The sequence below is a fragment of the Lepidochelys kempii genome, chromosome 9 (assembly GCF_965140265.1).
Source record: "Lepidochelys kempii isolate rLepKem1 chromosome 9, rLepKem1.hap2, whole genome shotgun sequence".
Classification (NCBI taxonomy): domain Eukaryota; kingdom Metazoa; phylum Chordata; order Testudines; family Cheloniidae; genus Lepidochelys; species Lepidochelys kempii.
Genome location: NC_133264.1, coordinates 96,151,959 through 96,165,049, shown reverse-complemented (window position 1 = coordinate 96,165,049; position 13,091 = coordinate 96,151,959). Strand labels below are relative to the sequence as shown.

At 42.1% G+C, this 13,091-nt stretch overlaps 1 protein-coding gene across 5 annotated transcripts in view; it reads right to left on the bottom strand.

Annotated features, from left to right (window-relative positions):
• The window catches only part of MCF2 (MCF.2 cell line derived transforming sequence), a 96,496-nt gene that overhangs the window by 18,150 nt on the left and 65,255 nt on the right, over window positions 1–13,091 (bottom strand). For 4 of the 5 annotated variants that reach the window (XM_073358419.1, XM_073358422.1, XM_073358418.1 and 1 more), the window contains 8 exons: window positions 11,577–11,643; window positions 9,460–9,575; window positions 9,279–9,348; window positions 8,658–8,750; window positions 8,063–8,155; window positions 6,033–6,158; window positions 4,898–5,119; window positions 776–868 (listed from right to left, as the gene is read on the bottom strand). In XM_073358419.1, coding sequence (XP_073214520.1) covers window positions 776–868; window positions 4,898–5,119; window positions 6,033–6,158; window positions 8,063–8,155; window positions 8,658–8,750; window positions 9,279–9,348; window positions 9,460–9,575; window positions 11,577–11,643 — 880 coding nt within the window. Of the gene's footprint in view, window positions 1–775; window positions 869–4,256; window positions 4,359–4,897; window positions 5,120–6,032; window positions 6,159–8,062; window positions 8,156–8,657; window positions 8,751–9,278; window positions 9,349–9,459; window positions 9,576–11,576; window positions 11,644–13,091 lie in introns of those variants that run through there. The other variant, XM_073358421.1, reaches the window with a different exon arrangement.

Sequence of the window (13,091 nt, the reverse complement as noted above, 5' to 3'; positions counted from 1 at the left end):
CAGCCACAAATATATGATATATAATCATTGGGAGTTTTGCCATTGACTTCAATGGAGTCAGGATTTCACCCAGAGAGTTAATAAAATTCTCTTCAAATACAAATAAAAAAAGTTTGGAAGAAAGCTGTGTCACGTCTTGCAATGACATTTCAGTGCGACCGTGTGTTTTGGAAGGGGTATCGATTAAAGGTAGGTGGGAAACTGACTTCTAGTTCTGCAAAAAAATTTGAATCAGGACGAAAATCCCCACCGCCCCCGCGAAAATCTGCAATATTACATTTTGGACACAGTGAAAGGTTCTGAAGCAGGAATAGTTCCCAAATGGAACACACTCCTTGGGAGCCTTGGATCCAAGGCAGCCTGTCTGGGAAGATACTAAGGAGCTCAGGAACCAGGGCTCTCAGGGCTGCCAGGCCTGTTTCAGACCAACGCTAGTATCCATGTTTATTGATTTAAGGTACAGTTTCACCAATATTCCTTTAGCACAGGGGGATTTTCTTAACATTATACTATGCAGTTTATGTTCTTAATCTTAAGCACGGCACACTGCAAATGCCACTAAACAAAGGCAACGTAAGAACCTATTCTATTAATCTACTGGATCATTCTCAGGCTAATAGAGCAGCGAGGGATTTGAACAGAAACGGTCCACACACATTTGCCAGCCAGAGTCCCTGGTTCGCAAGGAGACAGACAATTCTAAGCTGAATGTCCACCAGTTTAAACAGCACTATGAGGATATAAAAACAAACATGGCATTTTAAAAATCACACACCTGCACAACATACACCTCCTCTCGTCCGCTGTACCAGATCTCAAATTTTCGATGATCCCCCTTCACGTTTTCAGTGATTCCAACAGCATTCATCTGTTTAAAAAGAATCACATGTACTTTTACTAGAATCTGAAAACCAAATGTCTTCACATTGTGTTCATCTTAAACAATCCCCTAGTTCCCCCCCACACCCGCAAATTAACAAAGCTCACCAAAAATGCTTATCTTCAGTGGTGACTGAAAGTGGTTATCTACAGTTGTTCACACTGGGCGTTTTGTTTAACCATTTGTAACATCTATAGAAGGTTTCTTGGAGCTAGCAGCGCCCCTCTGGGGACTTTCCATAACATTCATGGATCAGTGGGAGTGATTTAGAAGAGGGATCACAGGCCTGAGTCTCAGGCCTTCTCCACAGTTTGTGCATCAACTTCCCGCTGAGGAGAAGGTTTAAGAAACAACCCCAACACTCTCCTCATTTCAGACACAGCATCCACGTGTCAGGGCAGTTCTGCTTTTCACCCAGGTCTACCGCTAAAGGCCAACATTTCTGAGAGGAAGAGGGATGTACAACTTGAGCTACCTTGGGCAGCTGGGAGAGCTCAGCAACTCTGAAAATCAGGCCGAAAGCTGGGCACCCAAAACCAAAACCATTTTTGACAATTTGGCTGGAGGGGACCAAGGCACAAAGAGATCATGTGACTTGTACAGAGACAAACAGAGCCACTGACTCAACTAGGATTAAAACCCTAGAGAGGTCTAGCCGCCAAGGAAGCCTTTACCCTACCTCTTAAACATACCACCAGATTACTGCCTCACCAGCAATGGATACTAAGCAATATTTTAATACCAGGCTTATTCCTCTAAAGTATGTGCATTAATATGCTTCTTGATCGCTTTTACAGCACAAGGTGCTAGGAATTGATAGCTAATAATTAGATCAGAGGTGGGCAAACTATGGCCTGCGGGACCATCCTGCCCGGCTCTTGAGCTCCCTGCCGGGGAGTGCTCTGGGCAGTGGGGCTGCAAGCTCCTGCCGGGCAGCGCGGCTGTGAGAGCCGCCGGCCTGCCCTGGTGCTCTAGACTGTGTGGTGATGGTGTGGCTGGGTCCGGTTGGGTGGTGCGACTGCCAGTCCTGGTGTTCTGAGCAGCATGGTAAAGGGGCAGGGAGCAGGGTTGGATAAGGGGCAGGGGGTCCCACAGGGCAGTCAGGGGACATGGAGCAGGGGGCGGTTGGATGGGGCGGAGGTTCTGGGCCGGGGGGCGGTCAGGGGACAGGGGAGGTTGGATAGGTATGGGAGTCCTGGGTTGCCTGTCAGGGGGCAGAGGTGTGGATAGGGGTCGGGGCAGTCAGGGGACAGGGAGAAGGGGGGGTTGGATAGAGGGTGGGGTGCCAGGGGGGCAGTTAGGGGGCGGTCAGGGGACAAGGAGCAGGGGGGGTTGGATGGGTCAAGGGTTCTGAGGGGGGCAGTCAGGGGACGGGAAGTGGGAGAGGGCTGATAGGGGGCAGGGGGCAGGCTGTTTGGGGAGGCTGTTTGACCCAGAAAAGAGACATTAGATAAGACTTGTTCACTGATACATATTCCACTGGTTCAGTGCCAAACTGGACCTGCAAATTGCTATTTTACAAAATTCTGCATGCCTGCACTGAAGAACAGGGTCAAGTTTTCAAAGGCGCCTCAACCCAGCCTCCATTTGCTCTCCTACAATTGTGTGTATATAAAAATACCCATGCTCAAGAAACGTGCACACTAAAACCTGCTGCACAGGAGTTAGTACTCTCACAGAGATCAATAGAAACCCATTCTGGAAAGTTTTGGCCCACGTTGTACAGTGCCATAATGCTGCAAAAAGCCAGATCTAGCTCCATTTTTTTTAAAATTAAAAAATACAAGAGCTGAGAATTTTTTTCCCAAATGATTCAATTTCTATTATTTACGCATGTTTGGCATAGGGATTTGCAAGGTTGTTTTTTTTTTAATTTTTCTCTCTCTCTTTTTTTTTTTTTAATTAATGGACTCATGTCACAAGTGATGGTCTAGAAGATTATATACTGACTCAGGAATAAAGTAGCCAGGAGTAAGTGGGAGCAAGTTGCAGTGAGGGAGGTTTAGGTTGGATATTAGGAAAAACTTTCTCACTAGGAGGGTGGTGAAACACTGGAATGCGTTACCTAGGGAGGTGGTGGAATCTCCTTTCTTAGATATTTTTAAGGTCAGGCTTGACAAAGCCCTGGCTGGGATGATTTAGTTGGGGATTGGTCTTGCTTTGAGCAGGGGGTTGGACTAGATGACCTCCTGAGGTCCCTTCCAGCCCTGATATTCTATGATTCTAATTTACTGTAATAGTCTTAAACCAACTCTTCTCAGAAAAGTACTGTATCTGCAGTCATTTAAAGTATTATCCCAAGTCTTACAGATATACAGCTCTCAAATGAAGTTATTCTGATAGATTTCTCAGTTCCACAGATTCTACTAAACAGATTTCCTGAACTATACGTCTCTGAAAAACATTCTTCCTGAGCAAAAAAATGATTCAATACTATCACTAATCAAACAAATCCAGGGCTCCAGAAACTCATTTCTGCCCCTCATGCCACCAATACAGAAAAGAAAATAATTCTTTTATCACAAATCACTCAGCTCTGCAGCATGAGCAGCTGGAAAGCGAAGCAGACCCGGACAAATGTTAAGACTGGCTGAACCCTGGATTTTCTCCTCTGAACAAGGATTCCCCAAGCAGCCACTCTGGAATCTGTAAAAGCACTGAGGTACTTTTCCTACAAGGAAAGAGAAGCTCTCAAGAAACAAAATGATGAAGTTTGGAAAAACAAACAAATACTGAAATAAATGGCCCGGTACTTATTGGTCTCCAACTGCAATTGCTATTGTGCCTATGAGCTGAACAGACTTGAGAGAGCATAACATATTTAAAAGACATTCTGAATAGAGTGAGGGCCTAACTCTCCAAGCCCATCCAAGTCAGTGGGAGTTCCATACATGGAGGCTTATCCTCTAAATACAGATTTGTTCGGCTCTAAAATACGCACATATTATTATTATTATTATTATTCACTAGAGGCTGGGCACTATGCTGGCCAGAGGAGAACATGGCCCCTGCCTTCAGGAGCTTACCACATGGAATGCACTGGGAGGCCCATGGAAAGGGTCCATCTTAAAGGGGTGGGTGCTTTACAGTATAATGGGAGAGCGATAGCATTTTCGCTGATAATGGTTAGCACTTGTGGGCACAGTGGAAACTGGAGCACAATGGGCCCTAAGAAAGGCAGGAAACAGGAGAATGATAGATTGGGGTTTCTCCGACCTTTGCTGATAGCAGGGTCTGTAGGTGCCCTGGGATAGCTGTTTACATCGCTTGAGTTCTGTTCTATGCTATTTCCTATTGAAACTTACCTTTTTAGTAGCGGCAAATCCTTGCCAAAGGAGGGAGGGTAGCGAGAGAGGAAGAGGGGTCATCTACTTACCTTCCTGACTACACAGACAATTGGGAAGTCGGGTGATTAGCAGCCGTTGCTCAGACATCTCCAGGAATCAGAGGGTGCAAGAGCAGGGTGACCTGCTCTGGCCTAAGAACAGAGAAGGCATGGCCTTGCTGTCTTGTTGCCCCAGCAGGGACTGATCTTACCAGGAGGCCTCAAAGCCTTGGCAGTGATTGAGAAGCTTGGGACGATGCCTCATTATCCCCGTTGGCTTTCAGACAGAGCTTTAATTCAGCAGGATCACATGGCTGAACTACAATTTCCCTGATGCTCAATGGAAGAAGCAGACTCATGTTTCCCAAAAACACATCTCTGTCCCTCATGCATGGCTTGCCCAGGGCAAAATTTCATTGACAAAGTGTCATCTGATCTTTGAAACGAAAGACTTGCCTATGATTCTAATTTGGCGTGTTGCCCATTCTGTGCTTGGAGAACAAGGGACTTCGTAGCTTTTTAAAATCAGAAAAGATTCTTTCATTAGGCTAGCAGTAACACTCTGTACATCATGAATATTAATAGCTGAGAGCGTTACCTTATCTATTGGATAAATAATACTTTCCCAATTCTGAAAGCTACCTGTTTATTACATAAAATGCAATTTCCCATCGTTACCAGGTTTTCCTTACTTTCAAAAAATGCTTAAAACTGTATGAAGAGGTTTTATCATACGCATCTCCATGCTCCTCTCTCTTCTTACAAAACACCAGGGCTTTCTCATACAGGAAGAGGTGCCTCTGCATTGGTTTGAACCTGGCAAGCTCCTTCATTTTTGTAGGGCCTTTTCGGTGTCCTGCCCAAACACTGAACGATCCTTGCATCAATACTTTTCCAAGTTCACTCAAGTCCCCCTGGTAATAACACAGCAAATAAATAATCACCAGTTAAAAATTTAAAACATGCCCTGTAACAGGGTGGTCTGTCCCCTTTAAGGGCAGGTGTGGCCCAGGGCCAGCCAACCCTGTCCCAGAGCCAGAGGTCTCTCTGGCAGGATCAGCAGACCAAGCTGGAAATGGGGGCCAATTGTCAGAAGCAATGCACAGACCAAGGAAGGAGGGCTGTAGTTATCCTGTTCCAAGGGGAAGACGTCCACAGGGGGAAGAACTGGGAAGCTGTAGAAACTTATCAGGAGTGATGCACAGCCCAGGAAAGAGGGCTGTGAATACCCTGTTCCAAGTTCATGGGGGCGGGAGGGGGGAGAAGTAATTTGAACCCAATTTGTACCTAGGAAAGACCCAAGGAGAAGGACTTTCTGGAGACAGTAGGGTCTGGAGTGGGACCAGCACAGCTTCCCTGCTTAGCGGGAATAAGATATCACAACCCAAAGCCTCAGGAAGGACACGGTTTTGAGCTTCGAAGGGTCTAAAGGAACGGTGTTTCAAGAGGATTTAATAAATTAGACCCCAAGAGGGAAATTTTATGAAAAAGCCCTGACAGTGGGTGAGTTATTGGGTGAACCAGTAGGGAAATGGAGATTGTGCCATGAAGTGGCTTTGCTCTGGGACTGCACCTGCAACATGCCCTTTGCATGCAAACAAAAAAGGGAAGTGTTTACCCAACTAATGCGATTAGAGGAAAGATCGACACCCAGAAGTGTTTTCTCATCCTATTCATTTTGTAACTGTCTTGTCTATTATACTTTTTAACATCATATTGATTCATTTTAGACACTATTTATTCCCTATCTTTTTGGACTCTATCCATTCCCACTGAGATGCCCAGAACTTTGGAGTAAAAGGTCTTTCATGACCCAGATGTACTTACATCATATCCTGTTATTGAAATCTGATGCATAGAGTCATTGACTGATTTTAGTAAATCCAACATTGCAACCAAAGCTTCTTGCAATTCTTTAACTCCATCACAGCTTGTGCTGTATTTTAGCAATTCCTGTAACAAGAAAGCAAAGACTATATGTTTTCACGAGAATGTAACACATTTTCTCCATTGCCTATGAAATCGCAATCGTTCAGAAAGCAGTGTCTCTTTTATTTTGTATCTTGGGGGGGAAATGGAACATTTTAAAATACATTCACTGTTGTGTGGAAAACGTGTCACATAAGCACCACATTCACACACAGGTTTTTTCTCGGCTTCATTATAGACAGTCAGTGTTGGTTCCGGGAGGTCATATTCAACTAACCTCCCAGAGTTCTTTGAAGATATTGATGCTGTGATAGATAAAGGACATGCAACCGAGACAGGCTGTAGGTTTCACACATCAGAGAATAATATTCTAGGAAAAGAGAGTCAGAGAACAGGGACTAAAATAAGATACCAAACAGAAGACTACCCTAACAGTGGGAGACCCCAGGTAACTATAGATGAAAACCCTTAACAATGGACAGAGGCAATAAGTGAGTAACCAAGGTGTCAGTGTTTAAAAATTGTATTATCCGTAATATATACACATACAAAGTTACATTATATAGCTGATCTCTTTCTCTCTCTCGGTTATAACTTTGTATGTACATCCCCCCACCTGAGAGGAAGGATAATCCAGTGGTTAAAGTGCTAGCTTGGCACTTGGGAGACTTGGGTTCATTGGCCCACTCTTCCATAGACTTCCCGTGTGACCATGGACAAGTCACTTAGTGTCTCTGTGCCTTGGTTCCCCATCTGTAAAATAGGGACCACGGCCTTTCCCTGTGTCACAGGAGTGTTGCAAGAACAAATACACTAAAGTCTGTGAGGCACTCAGATAGTATGGTGATGGCTGCCATAGAAATACCTAAGAAAAAGTAGACATGCCAATGTGGTAAATTGCATTTATCATGCTCTTTTGATCATCATATCTACTCATAGTTCCATTTCCTGCAGGATTCTTTCATTCCATATCACTGGGCAGATTCAAACAACCTTTTCCCTCCTAAAAATAGCTTGCTACAAATACTTGTTTCCTCCTCCAATATGGAATTTTCCCTCCCCATACAATTTCTCCATTTTGAAGCCAAGGTTAAGCCATATTCAGACATGAGCCTATCACAGGTTTAAAGGTAAAGGTTAAGGGGCTGGGAAGAGGGAGATATTGGGTTGGTGGCTTTGTTCACACTGTGTAAAGAATGCCTGACAGTTAAATTCAGGTATTTGGGGTTCTTCTTCCTTGTTTCTGATTTAGAAAGTCAGGTCTTGTCTACCTGGGAAAGCTGGAGAACTAGGAGATATCAAGGATGCAAAACCTGATTCATTAAAAGGAGTAGTCAATTTTAACATTATTTAGTAAAAAATACTCGGGCAAAAGGCTTGCTTTAATAAAAATTCTGTATTTATGTCTATTCAACTCAGGGCTGAAAAAGATCCCAATCTACACTTCTAGGTCATCCAACAAAAATAGGGAAGGCAAGACTTGATATTCCTGATATTTCTAAGGTGAAAAAACCCTAAGCAACTCCTCCCCCTTTATTCAAATGGTCAGGTCTTCTTCAGACATCACAACTGTGCACTGCATGAGGGCTTAATGATGGCTGGAATTTTAAGAAGGATCCAGTAAATCACCAGCCACATAAGTGAAGAGAACAGCATACAAATCTGCAATTCTGTTGCCGAATAAGTTGCTAAGGGGTGCAGTAATAACAAGACATTCTCAGACTTCAGTAGTACAGTGCTTTGAGTGTTGCCCTCAGCATACGCCAGACATAAAAGAGAATTTAAAACTCTCCAACAGCCGTCAGCAATGTCCCAGACTTAAGGCCTAAGCATTCCTGGTGATGGCTAGTGAATATCCATTAGTCTAGACCTCCCCTCAGTTCCTTATGCTTTAAAAAAAAAAAAAAAAAAAGGACACATATGAATACCTTCAAAAGCAACTGGTATTTTGTCAAACGTTGTACTGGCTTGAGCAAATAGGAATCCAGCCCAAGTCTGTGTTCTAATTTTCTTTGGCATTCCTGTAACAAAGAAATAGCATAAAGTAAACATGCAGACAAATGTATAACAAGATCCAATGGTTGAAAGTTGAAACCAGCCAAATTTGGACGGGAAATAAGGCACAATTTTTTAACAGTGATGGTAATCAACCATTGGGACAAGTTACCAAGGATTGTGCAGGATTCTCCATCATTGGCAAGTTTTCAATCAGAACTGGATTTTTTAAAGATATGCTCTAGTTCAAACAGGAATTACTGTAGTGAAGTTCTCTGGCCTGCGTTACACAGGTCAGACTGTATGATGACAATTGTTCCATCCAGCCTTGAACTCTATGAATAGGATGCACAATAATTTACTCTTCTACGTGCCATATGTTCAAGTAACTGCGGTGGATATTAATGGGGATTTCCCACATGGATAGAATGGAGAATAAGGTTGCAATGTTGAGGACATGAATGTTGCATTTTGCAAAAATAATTCACCTAGGCTAACGTATGCTTTGCACATGAATAATTAGCATACCTGAAAGAAGGTGCTTTCTGAACACTGCCTCCACAGGGATTCCGACCGGGGTTTGTTCTGACAATATTTCTCATACATCTGAAAATCTTCTCGCTGCAAGGAGAATAAATAAATCAATTTTAAAATACATGCACTCTAGTACTTCTTACTTAAGACAACTGTAAGGCAGAATACGGTGAGCACCAAATGCCCTTCTTAGCTTCTATTTCACTTGCAAATTGGGAGAATATATATTAAAAAAAAAAAAACACAAGTAGATGGGAAATGAGAGTCACCCCCTAAAATTAGGAGATTCTTACACGGTAGATAGGCCTATTGCCATGCCTGCTGCTTTTCCCTGTATGTTGCTGGACATGTGGGCAAGATACATTTTTAGCTCAGATGCTCTGCTTGCTCCCCGGACCTGAAGAAGAGCTCTGTGTAGCTCAAAAGTTTGTACCTTCCACCAACAGACGTTGGCTAAGTAAAAGCTATTACTTCACCTACCTTGTCTCTCTCCCATAAACACAGTGTCCAGGGGTTGCTATTTCATATAGGAAGCATCAAGTTGAGGAATGCTAAGTATCGGGGGGAAATGGGGCTTACATAGTCTGTTCTAAATAAGACAATTGATTCACTTACCCTTTCCAGGAAACAAAGCCCCACTCGCTCTGGTGCTCCAACACAGCTTTCCAGATTGCGTAGGAAAATTCTGAAAGAGGTTAAGGGAGAGACACAATGTGACTGGGAATACAACAGCAGCTGAGCAGTCCATTTTTAAGGGGAACTCATAAAGAAAGGGAATATACAGCTAGTTACCTACTTGTTATGGAAGTCATATATCTCTGGCATATTCCCAAAGAGAACATCCTCTCTGTTTCTCAGGGCAGGCGGCATGAGAATGACCATTGCTGGATTTTCCATTTCAGCCCTGTAACCCTGTAGAACACAGCAGGTATTCATGATTAGGCCTGTATAAGCCTCGTTTATTGCCATATTAAAGACTAGATGGAAAGTTACATGACTAAAACGTACGTGGTTACAAAATGCTACTTTCCTTTCATTTCTTTTTTTAGTCCCCACATCTTCTTGATTTCCCCTATTTTTTTCTTTGAATTCTCCTTGCTTTCAGAGGTTGAGTATTAGTGACATTTGTCTGATGGGGAGGGCTTCACATGACACTGTTGTTTCATCAGACAGCACGAGGAAGTAACTACAGAGCAACATGAGATGTTCCTGCACCTAGGGTTGAATGCGATGCTTGTGCTCAGCATCATTCCCTGTGTGTGACAGGGCAAGGAGACCAGGCCAAAGTCTGGGAATGGAATTCAGAGCCCTCGCACGGAAGAAAATTGCTCTCTTGTTAAGGATCCACATTGTCCTCTCGTCTACATATACACATGCATGCCTCGGTCTGTGTTTACACATAATGTAACAGTTGATTTCTGAAACTTTTAGATATACAATAGGATAAGGAAAGTACCCACATACACACCCATTAAAACACCATTTACTTCGGAGACGTGCTGTATTTTGATAAGACAAACTGCCATTGGCTTCTCTCTACAGTACAACTGAGGGAGAGGTCCTGGAGGAATATTTGTCTTGGTTACACATCTGCTGTTATGACTGCAAGACATAGCTGACAACTTGTTAAGTGGAGAACAATTAAAGATACTCTCACAAGGTCTGATGCGGTGGGAAATTTGTAACAAAGCAAAAGACTGCTAGATATCAAATAACAAAATCAATGGGCATTTTTTGCTGTTCAACAATACACTCTCAGAACACCAGATCCCTTTTCTCCTTGATTCCTGCTGCCTAAGGTTTTTTTCCCGGCTCTGCTTCAGCATCTGCCTCTTGAAATCAACGGCATTTTCCAAAAGGGAATCTGCACTAAGTAACCTGGCAGTGGCACAATGGATATTATTGGACTGTAAATTGTTATCTTTTATTAGTAAATTAAAGTGTAGCACTCTACCTTAAGGTCACATTAGAACACCACTGCAAAAAATATTTATCAATTGTGTAATCCCTGGAAAGAGACCTAACACAAAAGAATAAACTGCTCAGGAAAAATGAACAGGGAATGGGCAGACCCAGGACTTTGGACAGTCCTTGTTTTTGTCTCCGAGCTGGATATATAATTTTTTTTGTGAAAAAGATAACAAGTAGCCAGTCTCAGGGACAGCTTCTAACTACGGATGCAGACGCATGAGGCTTCCACAGAATTCAATGCATGCTACACACAATGGATGACAAAATGTGCCTGTATAATGGATCTAGTCAACCAGTTAGGAATAATGAATGCAATTATATATAATTTCACCTACATCAGCTTTGAAATGTGCGTCTTTTGCACAATTGCTTATTAGCAATGCTGGCATCTCTTACCTAAAATATGAATTTACTACTGACTTTAAGATACAACAGGAACATAAATCTTGAGTCAACTAAATGGAAATCAATCATCATTTCAGTTTTAATCACCATTACCAAGCCTTGCTATATAAAATGCCATGTCTTGGGAAGAAATTGATTTTTCTGAAAAGCATGGGGATGGGGGAGAGAGAGGATTTCAATCAAGCCAGTATATTATATGATATACACATAGAGACACATTCATGTATTTGTGCATATGATCAAATTGCAGCTTATTCTGTATATTTCCTCTCCAACCATTGATGAAATTAGTTACCAAGACATATGTTTGTGAACAGAAGGTTCCCCCCAAATTATAGATTAAAAGATTGTGCACATACTATCTGAATCAAAAGAATCATCTGAATCAAAATGATAGGAGAAAAACTCCAGATCACCTGGGATGTGCCAGCAAAGTAGAAATTTACCAAATCACATTTTTGTTTAATTTGCCAGATTGGCAGATGCCTTTCAGAAAACACATCAGAGAGCAGTAAGGAGGAATTTTAAGTAACTCACCATCAGAACAGTGGACAGTTCCTCTACGTACACTCTCTCTGTTTCTATTAGCTCATTTATGACATGGCTGAAATAAAAAAAAAAAAAAAAACAACACCACAATCAGAAATGCTCTATCTATGTTTGCAGGGTTGAGCCACTGCATTTCGATTTCATGGTAAATATGCCTGAAATTAGCCACACTGTAACAATTAGGGGCAGGTAAATGCGTAACAGATGAAATCCATCTCAGATCAGAGGGCCATATGCACCTTAAATGCAGAATTAAGGGTTTTGTTTGGACCCTTTGCTCTTTATGTGCATTTTATTTACACTTGGTGAATTCAGAGTGACCATTTAACTCCCTGCATGCCTGTATTTTACTGTAAACACCAACTTGGTTGTGTAACAAACCACTAATTTTAATATGTTCATTTTCTATCAATAAAGTGTAACACCCAAACAGATTACTACATTAAAACTCCTCTTTCTCCTCACTACACATCAAATAATTGGCTGTTCTTAACAAATTTCACTAAAGGATCATTTTTGGAACTGTGTTTTGAGGGGAATTACTATTTTAAAATTCAGACATGGTTTATCTAAGCTTAAAAAAATAGCACCATGTTTTAGCCTTGAAAAAGGATTTTGAGCTTCTTAGGCTCTCCCCATGTTTCTCTAAATGCTGCATGTTCCCAGTTCTTCTGAGCACCAACAAAATCTTAGCCTCATGTTTTCCTGAAGAGTAAAACTTCCACCTCTCTAAACTTCCAAATTTTGATTGATGGATTTCTAATAAAGAGGTCCTACAAAAATGATGACTTTTGGACATTTCCATAATTATTTACCAGTTCAGAAGCTTTAGATGTCATTCACCATTTTGCCTTCAAGAATTTGTTCTCCTCTAAGAAGAACCCAAAATCTGAATTAAAGAACTAACTTTTCTGGAATGTAGTTTATAGCAGATTTTTTTTAAAATTAGATTTGCAAATCTAAGAGGCAAGCCGATACTTCATAGCTTCTATCTGGAAGAGTTTTGTCTAAGACGACTCATTTCTTACACTGCTGCCAAAAGGATCTCTCTCCAAGTGAGGCAAACATAGTGCAATCTCAAAAGACTGCATTCAGAACATGGTGAATAGCAAAGGTTTACAGAAGACAACATGGAGGGCTTGTCTACTCTACCACTTAAATTAATTAACTAATGTTGCTCAGAAGTGTAAAAAAGCCACCTCCCTGAGTGATGCAAGTTACATCGACCTAGGCATCATCCATACCAGTGCTAAGTCAACAGGAGACACTCTCCTGCCAACATAACTTCCACCTCTCACTGAAGTGGAGTAATTATGCTGATGGGAGATCGCTATCCCATTGGCATAGCGCGTCTTCACCAGACACGCTACAGTGGTGTGGAGTAGTGTAGATTAGCTCTGAGGTTGACCCTTGGAAGGTGCTAATCTATGTATGTCTTCTCTAGACTCATTCAACCGGATGGATGCTGTCAGCCTCAAAAATGCTTTGGACATGAAATGAAAG